Below are 16,441 nucleotides of genomic sequence, written 5' to 3' on the forward strand. Positions count from 1 at the left end.
TGGAGAGAGAGAGAGGGAGGGATGGAGAGAGAGAGAGAGGGAGGGATGGAGAGAGAGAGAGAGGGAGGGATGGAGAGAGAGAGGGAGGGTGTTTCTGATGGACTAAACGGGTCAAAGTGGCTTCCTGACAGACTTAATGATGATCAGTGAGCACCTTATTGAAACTATATGTGACGGGTGAACAAACATGACTCACATGATTTCTGTCTCCGGTATCTAAATTAACACGAGTTGGACGATATATTCACTTCATGGATTATTCTAATGGATGTTGGTGAGTCAGGAAATAGCGCTAGAAGCCCCCAAAGAGAAACAACACACTCTACTTACATCTTGCAGTAGTTTCTCCAGGTTCTCCTGCAGTTCGTAAAAGTAGCGTGACGTGATGCAGCCCTCTCGGCTTTTAACCAGGCAGTCTCTGGACAGCTCTATGACCTGGTGGTGGATGAAGCTGAGGACCCCGTCGGCCAGGGGCATCACCTTGTCAGGGGCCGAGGACGACAGGAAGTCAGCCAGACGGTCCTCCATTTGAGCCGTGGCCTGCAGGAGGAGGGGGGTTGAGGTGAGTCACACATACAGCCCCTACCACACAGCTCACAGTAAGCTTTATTACAATGGAAAAGCCATATGAAGGACTGTCATAAAATGGTTAGTATTTTAATTACAGGTATTTCATTTCTGAATGTATTGATGTCAAATAAGTAATAATAAACAAATGAATAAAGAGTTTGTCCTGGTCGGTCGGTACCTTGGGAAAGCGCTCCTTGTACACATGGTTCATCATGACGACCTCATGGTCAAAAGAGATGGGTGAGCGACCAGGGCTGAAAGCACACAGACACACAGAGATGAGTGGAGAAGAGGTCAGTCCTCTGTAGCTCAGTTGGTAGAGCATGGTGCTCGTAATGCCATGGTAGTGGGTTTGATTCCCGAGACCACACATATCTAAAATGTATGCACGCATGACTTTAAGTCGCTTTGGATAAAAGCATCTGCTAAATGGAATATGTTATTATTTTGATATATTAAAAGACTGTAGCTCAGTGGTCTACAACAGTTCAGAGAGACTAGCATACTGCATAAGAGTAGGGGTCTGTAATCTCCACCAGGCCAGAGAATAGCATACTGCATGGGAGTAGGGATCTGTAATCGCCACCAGTCCAGAGACTAGCATACTGCATGGGAGTAGGGGTCTGTAATCTACACCAGTCCAGAGAGACTAGCATACTGCAAGGAAGTAGGGGTCTGTATTCTACACCGGGCCAGAGACTAGCATACTGCATGGGAGTAGGGGTCTGTAATCTACACCAGTCCAGAGACTAGCATACTGCATGGGAGTAGGGGTCTGTATTCTACACCAGTCCAGAGACTAGCATACTGCATGGGAGTAGGGGTCTGTAATCTACACCAGGCCAGAGACTAGCATACTGCATGGGAGTAGGGGTCTGTAATCTCCACCAGTCCAGAGACTAGCATACTGCATGGGAGTAGGGGTCTGTATTCTACACCAGTCCAGAGACTAGCATACTGCATGGGAGTAGGGGTCTGTAATCTACACCAGTCCAGAGAGACTAGCATACTGCATGGGAGTAGGGGTCTGTATTCTACACCAGGCCAGAGACTAGCATACTGCATGGGAGTAGGGGTCTGTAATCTCCACCAGTCCAGAGACTAGCATACTGCATGGGAGTAGGGGTCTGTAATCTCCACCAGTCCAGAGACTAGCATACTGCATGGGAGTAGGGGTCTGTAATCTACACCAGTCCAGAGACTAGCATACTGCATGGGAGTAGGGGTCTGTATTCTACACCAGTCCAGAGACTAGCATATTGCATGGGAGTAGGGGTCTGTAATCTCCACCAGTCCAGAGACTAGCATATTGCATGGGAGTAGGGGTCTGTATTCTACACCAGTCCAGAGACTAGCATACTGCATGGGAGTAGGGGTCTGTAATCTACACCAGTCCAGAGACTAGCATACTGCATGGGAGTAGGGGTCTGTATTCTACACCAGTCCAGAGACTAGCATACTGCATGGGAGTAGGGGTCTGTAATTTACACCAGTCCAGAGAGGGAAGCTGAGCTAGGACCTTCTAATGCACATGGGAAGCTGAGCTAGGAACTACAGTGCCTTGCGAAAGTATTCGGCCCCCTTGAACTTTGCGACCTTTTGCCACATTTCAGGCTTCAAATATAAAGATATAAAACTGTATTTTTTGTGAAGAATCAACATCAAGTGGGACACAATCATGAAGTGGAACGACATTTATTGGATATTTCAAACTTTTTTAACAAATCAAAAACTGAAAAATTGGGCGTGCAAAATTATTCAGCCCCCTTAAGTTAATACTTTGTAGCGCCACCTTTTGCTGCGATTACAGCTGTAAGTCGCTTGGGGTATGTCTCTATCAGTTTTGCACATCGAGAGACTGAATTTTTTTCCCATTCCTCCTTGCAAAACAGCTCGAGCTCAGTGAGGTTGGATGGAGAGCATTTGTGAACAGCAGTTTTCAGTTCTTTCCACAGATTCTCGATTGGATTCAGGTCTGGACTTTGACTTGGCCATTCTAACACCTGGATATGTTTATTTTTGAACCATTCCATTGTAGATTTTGCTTTATGTTTTGGATCATTGTCTTGTTGGAAGACAAAATCTCCGTCCCAGTCTCAGGTCTTTTGCAGACTTCATCAGGTTTTCTTCCAGAATGGTCCTGTATTTGGCTCCATCCATCTTCCCATCAATTTTAACCATCTTCCCTGTCCCTGCTGAAGAAAAGCAGGCCCAAACCATGATGCTGCCACCACCATGTTTGACAGTGGGGATGGTGTATTCAGGGTGATGAGCTGTGTTGCTTTTACGCTAAACATAACGTTTTGCATTGTTGCCAAAAAGTTCAATTTTGGTTTCATCTGACCAGAGCACCTTGTTTGGTGTGTCTCCCAGGTGGCTTGTGGCAAACTTTAAACGACACTTTTTATGGATATCTTTAAGAAATGGCTTTCTTCTTGCCACTCTTCCATAAAGGCCAGATTTGTGCAATATACGACTGATTGTTGTCCTATGGACAGAGTCTCCCACCTCAGCTGTAGATCTCTGCAGTTCATCCAGAGTGATCATGGGCCTCTTGGCTGCATCTGTGATCAGTCTTCTCCTTGTATGAGCTGAAAGTTTAGAGGGACGGCCAGGTCTTGGTAGATTTGCAGTGGTCTGATACTCCTTCCATTTCAATATTATCGCTTGCACAGTGCTCCTTGGGATGTTTAAAGCTTGGGAAATATTTTTGTATCCAAATCCGGCTTTAAACTTCTTCACAACAGTATCTCGGACCTGCCTGGTGTGTTCCTTGTTCTTCATGATGCTCTCTGCGCTTTTAACGGACCTCTGAGACTATCACAGTGCAGGTGCATTTATACGGAGACTTGATTACACACAGGTGGATTGTATTTATCATCATTAGTCATTTAGGTCAACATTGGATCATTCAGAGATCCTCACTGAACTTCTGGAGAGAGTTTGCTGCACTGAAAGTAAAGGGGCTGAATAATTTTGCACGCCCAATTTTCAGTTTTTGATTTGTTAAAAAAGTTTGAAATATCCAATAAATGTCGTTCCACTTCATGATTGTGTCCCACTTGTTGTTGATTCTTCACAAAAAAATACAGTTTTATATCTTTATGTTTGAAGCCTGAAATGTGTCAAAAGGTCGCAAAGTTCAAGGGGGCCGAATACTTTCGCAAGGCACTGTACTAATGCACATGGGAAACTGAGCTAGGACCTACTAATGGACATGGGAAGCTGTGCTAGGACCTTCTAAAGTCCAGGAGTCAAAACAATTCCACTTTGCTTGGGAAGTAATCTTTTACAATGTGTGACTCTGTCGCTATCAACTGATCTATTCACTTTTGGTAAAAGAGAATATGTATAATTAAATTGATAGATCATATAAATTATAATAATAAACCATTTGGCAGCGGAATAACATTTTGGGGAAATCAGGTCTAAAATGTATTTTCTTTCTCCATTATTATGATTAAATAGCCTACATAAAACTAGGGAGGATGGCAGGAAATTACCATGCTAGGGCTGTGCACACACATGCTAGGGCTGCACACACACATGCTAGGGCTGCACACACACATGCTAGGGCTGCACACACACATGCTAGGGCTGCACACACACATGCTAGGGCTGCACACACACATGCTAAAGCTGCACACACACATGGTCCCAGGCACACACACATGCTAGGGCTGCACACACATGCTAGGGCTGCACACACACATGGTCCCAGGCACACACAAAGTCCCAGAGCTGATGGCTTTTGAGACCAGGCAGGGGATTTGGCCGTTATGTTCCTGACTGTGTCTGAGAGTCAGTCTGAGGACCATGTCTGTCTGCCTGCCTGGACTTCATAGTAGTGAATATCTATGGCTGGAAAAGGCAGTTCTCTGGGGAGGAAGATGTAGCAGTGATGGCTCCTTCAGTATGTAGCATCAGCCTTTTCTATGCATCGGTCTCTCTACTCCACCTCTCTTTCACTCCCTCTGTCTCTATTCAATTCAAGGGCTTTATTGGCATGGGGAACATAAGATAATTAACAAAAATGAAATAAACTATGAAAATGAACAGTCAACATTACGCTCTCTGTCTCCCCCCTCACTCTCTAGCCCCCCAGTCTCTATCCCTCTCTCCCTCGCCCCCTCTCCCAGCAGGAAGACATGAAGACAGTGGGAACAACCCTGACCTTTCTGTCTCTCACACCAACCACCTCCACAGAGAATAAGCTGAGGATCTGTCTGAAGCAATGAGGCGACTCCCTTCTCAGACACGGTGTGTGAGAGAGAGACTCTAATCTGAGCAGCTGTGTTGTAAAGTGGTGTAATGGAAGCGGTGAGGGAATGCTAGGGGCCACAGATGTGACCGTATGTGTGAGTCATCCGTGTCTCTTCTGGTCATGTGACCAGGGGGATGAGGTAATGCCTATAGTCATCCATCGACAGCTTGCTTGTCCTATTAACCAGTCTATAACATATTAACCAGTCTACAACATATTAACCAGTCTATAACATATTAACCAGTCTATAACATATTAACCAGTCTACAACATATTAACCAGTCTATAACATATTAACCAGTCTATAACATATTAACCAGTCTATAACATATTAACCAGTCTACAACATATTAACCAGTCTATAACATATTAACCAGTCTATAACATATTAACCAGTCTATAACATATTAACCAGTCTACAACATATTAACCAGTCTATAACATATTAACCAGTCTATAACATATTAACCAGTCTATAACATATTAACCAGTCTACAACATGTTAACCAGTCTACAACCTATTAACCAGTCTATAACATATTAACCAGTCTATAACATATTAACCAGTCTATAACATATTAACCAGTCTATAACATATTAACCAGTCTACAACCTATTAACCAGTCTATAACATATTAACCAGTCTATAACATATTAACCAGTCTACAACATATTAACCAGTCTATAACATATTAACCAGTCTATAACATATTAACCAGTCTACAACATATTAACCAGTCTACAACCTATTAACCAGTCTAACATATTAACCAGTCTATAACATATTAACCAGTCTAACATATTAACCAGTCTAACATATTAACCAGTCTACAACATATTAACCAGTCTATAACATATTAACCAGTCTACAACATATTAACCAGTCTATAACATATTAACCAGTCTATAACATATTAACAAGTCTATAACATATTAACCAGTCTAACATATTAACCAGTCTAACATATTAACCAGTCTAACATATTAACCAGTCTACAACATATTAACCAGTCTACAACATATTAACCAGTTTATAACATATTAACCAGTCTATAACATATTAACCAGTCTACAACATATTAACCAGTCTACAACATATTAACCAGTCTATAACATATTAACCAGTCTATAACTTATTAACCAGTCTATAACATATTAACCAGTCTATAACATATTAACCAGTCTAACATATTAACCAGTCTAACATATTAACCAGTCTAACATATTAACCAGTCTATAACATATTAACCAGTCTACAACATATTAACCAGTCTACAACATATTAACCAGTCTATAACTTATTAACCAGTCTATAACATATTAACCAGTCTACAACATATTAACCAGTCTATAACATATTAACCAGTCTATAACATATTAACCAGTCTAACATATTAACCAGTCTAACATATTAACCAGTCTATAACATATTAACCAGTCTACAACATATTAACCAGTCTACAACATATTAACCAGTCTATAACTTATTAACCAGTCTATAACATATTAACCAGTCTACAACATATTAACCAGTCTATAACATATTAACCAGTCTAATTGAATGAGAACACACTGAATGTGACATATGAGGTCAACTTCATAGAGGTGGTTTTCATCGTGCCAACACACACACACACACACACAATTGTGTGTCAAAGTAGACTCTTAAGACTCTTGCCAGAAGGTAAGCTTCTCCGAATATATTCTAATGCATTAGGCTCTTTGCTTCTCACACAAACACGAGAGCAAGCACAACACACTAATTAGCTGTCCGTCTGTCTCTCTACTTTTATTAATCAAATCAAATGTTATTTGTCACATACACATGGTTAGCAGATGGTAATGCGAGTGTAGCAAAATGCTTGTGCTTCTAGTTCCGACAATGCAGTAATAACCAACGAGTAATCTAACCTAACAATTCCACAACAACTACCTTATACACACAAGTGTAAAGGGATAAAGAATACAGTGCCTTGCGAAAGTATTCGGCCCCTTGAACTTTGCGACCTTTTGCCACATTTCAGGCTTCAAACATAAACATATAAAACTGTATTTTTTTGTGAAGAATCAACAACAAGTGGGACACAATCATGAAGTGGAACGACATTTATTGGATATTTCAAACTTTTTTAACAAATCAAAAACTGAAAAATTGGGCGTGCAAAATTATTCAGCCCCTTTTACTTTCAGTGCAGCAAACTCTCTCCAGATGTTCAGTGAGGATCTCTGAATGATCCAATGTTGACCTAAATGACTAATGATGATGAATACAATCCACCTGTGTGTAATCAAGTCTCTGTATAAATGCACCTGCACTGTGATAGTCTCAGAGGTACGTGCTTTTGATTGTGCATCTGTAAAAGTTTGTGAGTGCTTTTGGTGACAAGCCAAATTTCTTCAGCCTCCTGAGGTTGAAGAGGCGCTGCTGCGCCTTCTTCACCACGCTGTCTGTGTGGGTGGACCAATTCAGTTTGTCTGTGATGTGTACGCCGAGGAACTTAAAACCATCTCCACTACTGTCCCATCGATGTGGATAGGGGGGTGCTCACTCTGCTGTTTCCTGAAGTCCACGATCATCATGTTGTGTTGACGTTGAGTGTGAGGTTATTTTCCTGACACCACACTCAGAGGGCCCTCACCTCCTCCCTGTAGGCCGTCTCGTTGTTGTTGGTAATCAAACCTACCACTGTAGTGTCGTCTGCAAACTTGATGATTGAGTCGTGGGTGAACAGGGAGTACAGGAGAGGGCTCAGAACGCACCCTTGTGGGGCCCCAATGTTGAGGGTCAGCGGGGTGGAGATGTTGTTACCTACCCTCACTACCTGGGGGCGGCCCGTCAGGAAGTCCAGTACCCAGTTGCACAGGGCTAGTCTCTCAAAGCACTTCATGATGACGAAAGTGACTGCTATAGTTTTTTTTTCTTGTAATCCGTGATTGACTGTAGACCCTGCCACATACCTCTTGTGTCTGAGCCGTTGAATTGTGACTCTACTTTGTCTCAATACTGACGCTTAGCTTGTTTGATTGAATAGCTACACTGTTTGTATTTGGTGATGTTTCCAGTCACCTTGCCCTGGTTAAAAGCAGGGGTTCGCGCTTTCAGTTTCGCGCGGATGCTGCCATCAATCCACGGTTTCTGGTTTGGGAATGTTTTAATAGTTGCTGTGGGTACGACATCACTGACACACTTGCTAATAATACGCTGATTCGTCACCGAATCAGCGTATTCGTCAATGTTGTTGTTTGACACAGTGCGGAACATATCCCAATCCATGTGATCGAAGCAATCTTGAAGCGTGGAATCAGATTGGTCGGACCAGAGTTGAACAGACCTGAGGGAGGGAGCCTCCTGTTTTAGTCTCTGTCTATTTGCTGGGAGCAACAAAATGGAGTCGTGGTCAGCTTTTCCAAAAGGAGGGCGGGGGAGGGCCTTTTATGCGTCGCGGAAGTTAGAATAACAATGATCCAGGGTTTTACCATCCCTGGTGGCACAAACAATATGCTGATAGAATTTAGGGAGTCTTGTTTTCATATTAGTCTTGTTAAAATCCCCAGCTACAATGAATGCAGCCTCCGGATATGTGGTTTCCAGATTACATAGAGTAAAATAAAGTTTGTTCAGGGCCGTCGATGTGTCTGCTTGGGGGGGAATATTTGTGGCTGTGATTATAATCGAAGAGAATTCTCTTGGTAGATAATGCGGTCGACATTTGATTGTGAGGAATTCTAAGTCAGGTGAACAGAAGGACTTACCCCCCCGCCCCTCTTCTTAACAATATATATATATATATATATATATATATATATAATAAATATATGTCAATCATCAAAACAAACTGAGGAGGAATATTCTCAGCTCTGAGTCCTGCCACACACACACACACACACACGTCTTTTTATATAAAACACTTCACTCAGAACCACAATCACTGCTGCCACGGTAACCAAAGGTTAGCTCTGACAGAGATTGATGCATAGCCAGAGGCTGAGTCATAAATACTCAAATAGGATATTTTCACCCACCCCCCTTCCGTTGTGTGAGAGTGGAGTGTCTTTGAGTGATTTGTGGCGTTATTGAATAAAGCTCACTTCAAACAAGCTGCTAATAGAATCCCGAAGGTCCTGAGAATGAATAACATCAGACAAAGGCTCATTCGAAAATGAAATATTTCTCCCATAACGGAACATCAAAATCACCTTCAGGCCATTTTCAAAAAAATATGTTTCATAATCATTTGAGAAACGACCTTGAACACAGACTCTCATTAACTTGTGGGAGGAAAGAGTTGTCTGAAGCTTTGGTATCTACAGTAAAAGCCTGTGTTAACCAATCAAATGTATTTCAAAATCAATTTTTACATCAGCATGAACTGTTTCAGGAGCATTGAATCCTGTTCATTCTCTCTAAGTTGATATAGTCCAGTACCCCCAACACAGGTTCGCTGAAGCCCTGGCCAAACACACCTGATTCTCTAAGTTGATATAGTCCAGTACCCCCAACACAGGTTTGTTGAAGCCCTGGCCAAACACACCTGATTCTCTAAGTTGATATAGTCCAGTACCCCCAACACAGGTTTGTTGAAGCCCTGGCCAAACACACCTGATTCTCTAAGTTGATATAGTCCAGTACCCCCAACACAGGTTTGTTGAAGCCCTGGCCAAACACACCTGATTCTCTAAGTTGATATAGTCCAGTACCCCCAACACAGGTTCGTTGAAGCCCTGGCCAAACACACCTGATTCAACTGACTGAGGGCTTGATGATTAGTTGACGAGTTGAATCAGGTGTGCTGTTGGGGGTACTGGAGGACCTGGGTTGGGAACCACTGATGTAGCACAGCACTGTTGCTGTAAGAGTGAGGGTTTTAAAACGTGTGAAATGGTGTGTGAGCTTATCTAACACACCGACGTCAGATTACATGAAAATGGTGCTCAAAAGAAAAAGTCAGGGTGGAATATGATGATAAATGAAGTGAATCAGAGAGTAAGATGATAAATAAAGTGAATCAGAGAGAAAGATGATAAATGAAGTGAATCAGAGAGAAAGATGATAAATAAAGTGAATCAGAGAGAAAGATGATAAATGAAGTGAATCAGAGAGAAAGATGATAAATGAAGTGAATCAGAGAGTAAGATGATAAATGAAGTGAATCAGAGAGTAAGATGATAAATGAAGTGAATCAGAGAGTAAGATGATAAATTAAGTGAATCAGAGAGAAAGATGATAAATAAAGTGAATCAGAGAGTAAGAGGGGGAGAGAAAAGAGAGAGGGGGTAAGATTGGCATAACACCAGTGAGGAGGGCAACTGGGGAAATGAAGAACCTAATTGAGCGTGACAGAGAAAAGGAGGGGGTGGCTGTCTGTGTGAGAGGCAGGAAGGTGTGTGTGTGTCTGTGTGTGAGGAGGGGGTAACGTAAATGCCTCAGAGCCCCGTTGGATGAGACTATAATAATATGGATAATACTGTAGATTCAATAGGGGTACACCCAAAATGAAGGGTCTGTATGTCTGTCTCTGTGTGTGTGTCTGTCTGTGAGGCCATATGGCTCTGTGCCGTTCATTATAACAGGACCCACAGCTGGATATGACAAACCTACGATGGATGAACATGTTGAGCTCATTTCTACAACTCCTGAAGAATGAGTGAGGGGTGAGACAGAGAGAGGAAGGACAGGAGAAGAACCACAGCTGTCATCACTTTCAGTATGGCAGATAATAAGGCCATGAAATTAGCATATGATTGCTTCCTTCTTTATTTCTCTAATCATAATTAGCTGGTCTGAGACTCATCATTTTCTTTCTCACTCCCTCCGGTTCACGCGCTCTCTCTCCTTCACTCGCTCTCCCTCACCTCATCTGCTTCGTTCACTTTACCACTCTCTTTCCAGCACCCTTTCTCTCGTTTACCATAGCAATCACCCTTATTCAAGCCCACCCCTTCATCCCACTCTCCTCTAAAGCCTCTATCTCTCCCCTACCATTCACCCCCTCTCTTCCCATCTCTCTCTATCTCTCCTCAGATGATTATATAGTACAGTCATACAGCAGAGAGAGCCATTTGTAAAGGGCTGGTAATGATCTTCTTTCTCACACCTTGCTAGCTCATCTAATATTCATAGATATAATTCTGCTAGCTGGCCTGAAAGGCAGGCAGTGTTTTCCACTAGCGCCGGCTGTCGGCAAAACAGCCGATACAGACTAATTTTCAAGCCAGGTACTTTTTTCCACTTAAATTAACTAGGCTACTTTTCAATTCGCTACAAAAAAAAGAAATCATTTAAAAAAGTATACAGAGCCCTTTCCCGCTAGAATGTGGTTGCAAGTCTAATTTCTTTACATGGAGAAAGAGAGCATGAATTTGCAGGTCCAATATAATGTGAATGAATTTGCACATAACATATAATGAACGGATTATACCATATAATCCACTCCGCCAATTGTTTTCTGGGACATTCCTGGATTTTCTTTCACATGCAGGGTCTGACATTAACGATGGCCCAGGGTCCATGTGTCGGGCCAGTGCATTTTTACATTCCAGTTCAACATTTACCTGCCCGTCAATCTATTCACTGAGCTTATTTATAAAAGGTGTTGAACTGACTGAATAAAGTCGATCTCATGTATCCTTCCCATTCATAAATCATACAAGTAGCTATATGTCCAGTGTAGAGGTCGACCGATTAATCGGAATGGCCGATTTCATAACAATCGGAAATCGGTATTTTTGGACTCCGATTTTGCCAATTCTTTTTGTTTGTATTTTTATATATATATTTTTTACAGCTTTATTTAATGAGGCAAGTTAGTTAAGAACACATTCTTATTTTCAATGACGGCCTTGTTCAGGGGCAGAACGACAGATTTTTACCTCGTCAGCTCAGGGATTCAATCTTGCAACCTTACAGTCCAACGCTCTAACCACCTGCCTCATGAGGAGCCTGGCTGTTACGCAAATGCAGTAAGAAGCCAAGCTAAAGTTGCTAGCTAGCATTAAACGTATCTTATAAAATACAATCAATCAATCATAATCACTAGTTAACTACACATGGTTGATGATATTACTAGTTTATCTAGCGTGTCCTGCGTAGCATATAATCGATGCGGTGCACATTCGCGAAAAAGGACTGTCGTTGCTCCAACGTGTACCTAAACCTAAACATAAATGCCTTTCTTAAAATCAATACACAGAAGTATATATTTTTTAAACCTGCATATTTAGCTAAAAGAAAGGTTAGCAGGCAATATTAACCAGGTGAAATTGTGTCACTTCTCTTGCGTTCATTGCACACAGAGTCAGGGTATATGCAACAGTTTGGGCCGCCTGGCTCATTGCGAACAAATTTGCCAGAATTGTACGTAATTATGACATAACTTTGAAGGTTGTGCAATGTAACAGCAATATTTAGACTTAGGGATGCCATCCGTTAGATAAAATACGGAACGGTTCCGTATTTCACTGAAAGAATAAACGTTTTGTTTTCGAAATGATAGTTTCCGGATTCGACCATATTAATGACCTAAGGCTCATATTTCTGCGTGTTATTATGTTATAATTAAGTCTATGATTTGATAGAGCAGTCTGACTGAGCGATGGTAGGCACCAGCAGGCTCATAAGCATTCATTCAAACAGCACTTTTGTGCGTTTTGCCAGCAGCTCTTCGCAATGCTTCAAGCACTGTGCTGTTTATGACTTCAAGCCTATCAACTCCCGAGATTAGGCTGGTGTAACCGATGTGAAATGGCTAGCTAGTTAGTGGGGTGCTCGCTAATAGCGTTTCAAACATCACTCACTCTGAGACTTGGAGTAGTTGTTCCCCTTGCTCTGCATGGGTAACGATGCTTGGAGGGTGGCTGTTGTCGATGTGTTCCTGGTTCGAGCCCAGGTAGCAGCGAGGAGAGGGATGCTATACTGTTACACTGGCAATACTAAAGTGCCTATAAGAACATCCAATAGTCAAAGGTATATGAAATACAAATGGTATAGAGAGAAATAGTCCTATAATTCCTATAACTACAACCTAAAACTTCTTACCTGGGAATATTGAAGACTCATGTTAAAAGGAACCACCAGCTTTCATATGTTCTCATGTTCTGGGCAAGGAACTTAAACGTTAGCTTTCTTACATGGCACATATTGCACTTTTACTTTCTTCTCCAACACTTTGTTTTTGCATTATTTAAACCAAATTGAACATGTTTCATTATTTATGAGGCTAAATTGATTTTATTGGTGTATTATATTAAGTTAAAATAAGTGTTCATTCAGTATTGTTGAAATTGTCATTATTACAAAAACATGTTTTATTTTATTTTTTATAAATCGGCCACTTAATTGGCATCAGCTTTTTTTGGGGGTCCTCCAATAATCGGTATCGGCGTTGAAAAATCATAATCGGTCAACCTCTAGTCCAGTGTATCGCATCGGGACAAGTAAACAAAAGATCTGGTTTCTATTTTCAATATGAAGTCCATCAGGACTTGCCAGACACGTTAAAGTGAGTGACTCATCAGTAGCTGACCGAATTGCATTGGTAAGAGAGCTTTCATTTGGCTCCCTAATTTGCAAACTGTTAGATAAATGATGAAAACATTCGATGAAGATGGTGAATCCTCCTCACAGCAGGAACAATAGGTAGGCAAGTGGAGAGATAGCCTCACTGGTCAAAAATAGGATAAAAGAAAACAGATTGAATTGTTTTAAAAGCTAATGATACCTATATGGTATTTTCAAAGATATTGATATACAGTACCAATCAAAAGTTTGGACACACATACTCATTCCAGGGTTTTGATTTCTACGAGGTAGAAAATAGTAAAAATAAAGAAAAGCCCTTGAATGAGTATGTGTCCAAACGTTTGACTGGTACTGTATATGCTAGCTATATCAAAGACATTGATGAAGGTCGACTGATTAAATCAAAGTGTTGACAATGGAGTAATCAACTGCTGCTTTCTGTGTAGCAAAGCCCATGTTAAACACTGGCGTCATTCTTCTATCACATCTGTATTGCAGAAAGCTGAGAAAATGCCTTTTAAAAGGAAGCTTGAAGCCTGTGGATGTCAGCAGTTTTATATGATATTGTACAATAGCTGCTGTTGTACTATCCCCCCAGCCCAGGTGAGCCTGTCTGGCTACTCCACGTGCTTGGGGAAAACACTGAGGCAGGCCAATACTGAGTACATTCAGAGAGAGCTACAGCCTATCTAGGGCTGTGACCATACCAGTATCCAATACTGAGTTCATTCAGAGAGAGATACAGCCTATCTAGGGCTGTGACCATACCCGTATCCAATACTGAGTTCATTCAGAGAGATACAGCCTATCTAGGGCTGTGACCATACCAGTATCCAATACTGAGTTCATTCAGAGAGAGCTACAGCCTATCTAGGGCTGTGACCATACCAGTATCCAATACTGAGTTCATTCAGAGAGAGCTACAGCCTATCTAGGGCTGTGACCATACCAGTATCCAATACTGAGTACATTCAGAGAGAGCTACAGCCTATCTAGGGCTGTGACCATACCAGTATCCAATACTGAGTTCATTCAGAGAGAGATACAGCCTATCTAGGGCTGTGACAATACCAGTATCCAATACTGAGTTCATTCAGAGAGAGATACAGCCTATCTAGGGCTGTGACCATACCAGTATCCAATACTGAGTTCATTCAGAGAGAGATACAGCCTATCTAGGGTTGTGACCATACCAGTATCCAATACTGAGTTCATTCAGAGAGAGATACAGCCTATCTAGGGCTGTGACCATACCAGTATCCAATACTGAGTTCATTCAGAGAGAGATATAGCCTATCTAGGGCTGTGACCATACCAGTATACAATACGGAGTTCATTCAGAGAGAGATACAGCCTATCTAGGGCTGTGACCATACCAGTATCCAATACTGAGTTCATTCAGAGAGAGATACAGCCTATCTAGGGCTGTGACCATACCAGTATCCAATACTGAGTTCATTCAGAGAGAGATACAGCCTATCTAGGGTTGTGATCATACCAGTATCCAATACTGAGTACATTCAGAGAGAGATACAGCCTATCTAGGGCTGTGACCATACCAGTATCCAATACTGAGTTCATTCAGAGAGAGATACAGCCTATCTAGGGCTGTGACCATACCAGTATCCAATACTGAGTTCATTCAGAGAGATACAGCCTATCTAGGGCTGTGACCATACCAGTATCCAATACTGAGTTCATTCAGAGAGAGATACAGCCTATCTAGGGCTGTGACCATACCAGTATCCAATACTGAGTTCATTCAGAGAGAGATACAGCCTATCTAGGGCTGTGACCATACCAGTATCCAATACTGAGTTCATTCAGAGAGAGATACAGCCTATCTAGGGCTGTGACCATACCAGTATCCAATACTGAGTTCATTCAGAGAGAGATACAGCCTATCTAGGGCTGTGACCATACCAGTATCCAAATATTTTTTCCATGGAAAAAATGAAAACATGAAGCAGACTAAATACTTTGGTCCTTTAAAAACCTGCTGCGTGTAACATATTGTGTGCTCTAGTTTGGAAAATAAATAAATGTGATTCTGGATGACAACATAATGATGTTTGTTTTGTTCTGTGTCTTGTTTCCTTGCCATGATACTGAAGATGATCAAGATACTGGTATTGTCCCAGCCTACTATAGAATGTAGGAGTTGCGGGGCCAGGCCTCTCTCTGTGTCATATAGCAGTCTTAACATCAAACCTCATGAAGTGTTTCTCTCGTATAATACCAAAAGAGACACTTTCTGTTCTCCATTCATGAGGATAGAGTGAGATAGAAGGAGAGTGTGAGTTCTTTATCCACACAGAAGGATGGAAGGAGAGGAGAGGTTTAGACTGGCAGCAGCAGGTCATGTCAGGACAGGGTGGCATCAGCTGAGATGACACCAGAACTGGCCCCTCTCAGATCTCACAGAAGGCAGAGTCTGTGACAGACAGACACACTGACTGAGATAGATAACCTCTGGCAATGACCAAACACTGACAGACGCAGACAGAAAGAGACAGGAAAGGGAGACAGGGAAGGAGATAAATGGAGTGTGAGAAAGAGAAAGAGGTGGAGAGACAGAGAAAGAGAATTGTAGAACAGAGAGAGTGACAGAGGGAGAGACTGAAAGAGACAGATAGACAGAGAGAGAGAGAGAGAGACAGACAGAGAGAGACAGACAGAGAGAGACAGAGAGACAGAGAGAGAGAGAGAGAGAGAGAGAGAGAGAGAAAGATAGAGGGAATGGGAGTGATGGGTAGAGACAGAGGAGCCTGAGGTAGGCTGGGTCGGTAGAAAGGTGAGAGACGCCACAGTGAAGAGATCACTGTCAAATCAAATCACATTTTATTGGTCACATACATATTTTATCAGATGTTATTGCGGGTGTAGCGAAATGCTTGTGTTCCGAGCTCCAATCACTCACAAGCCACATGTCAATGACCTTTTTGACTATCAGTTAAATATAGGCCTTTAGGTTTAATACCTTTCCGTTTACTGCAGTTACACAGGCAGCCCTACTACCACCCAGTCAGACAGCCAGCCAGACAGGTGAGTTCTGTCTGTGGTCTGCCGTGTACAGATAGGGAGGCTTG

The 16,441-nt window shown here is 42.0% G+C and overlaps 1 protein-coding gene across 1 annotated transcript in view; it reads right to left on the reverse strand.

Annotated features, from left to right (window-relative positions):
* The window catches only part of mast2 (microtubule associated serine/threonine kinase 2), a 345,729-nt gene that overhangs the window by 21,639 nt on the left and 307,649 nt on the right, over nt 1-16,441 (reverse strand). The window contains 2 exon segments of the mRNA XM_065009240.1: nt 331-540; nt 749-824. Coding sequence (XP_064865312.1) covers nt 331-540; nt 749-824 — 286 coding nt within the window.

Source organism: Oncorhynchus nerka, linkage group LG24 (genome assembly GCF_034236695.1).
Source record: "Oncorhynchus nerka isolate Pitt River linkage group LG24, Oner_Uvic_2.0, whole genome shotgun sequence".
NCBI classification, from domain to species: Eukaryota; Metazoa; Chordata; class Actinopteri; order Salmoniformes; family Salmonidae; genus Oncorhynchus; species Oncorhynchus nerka.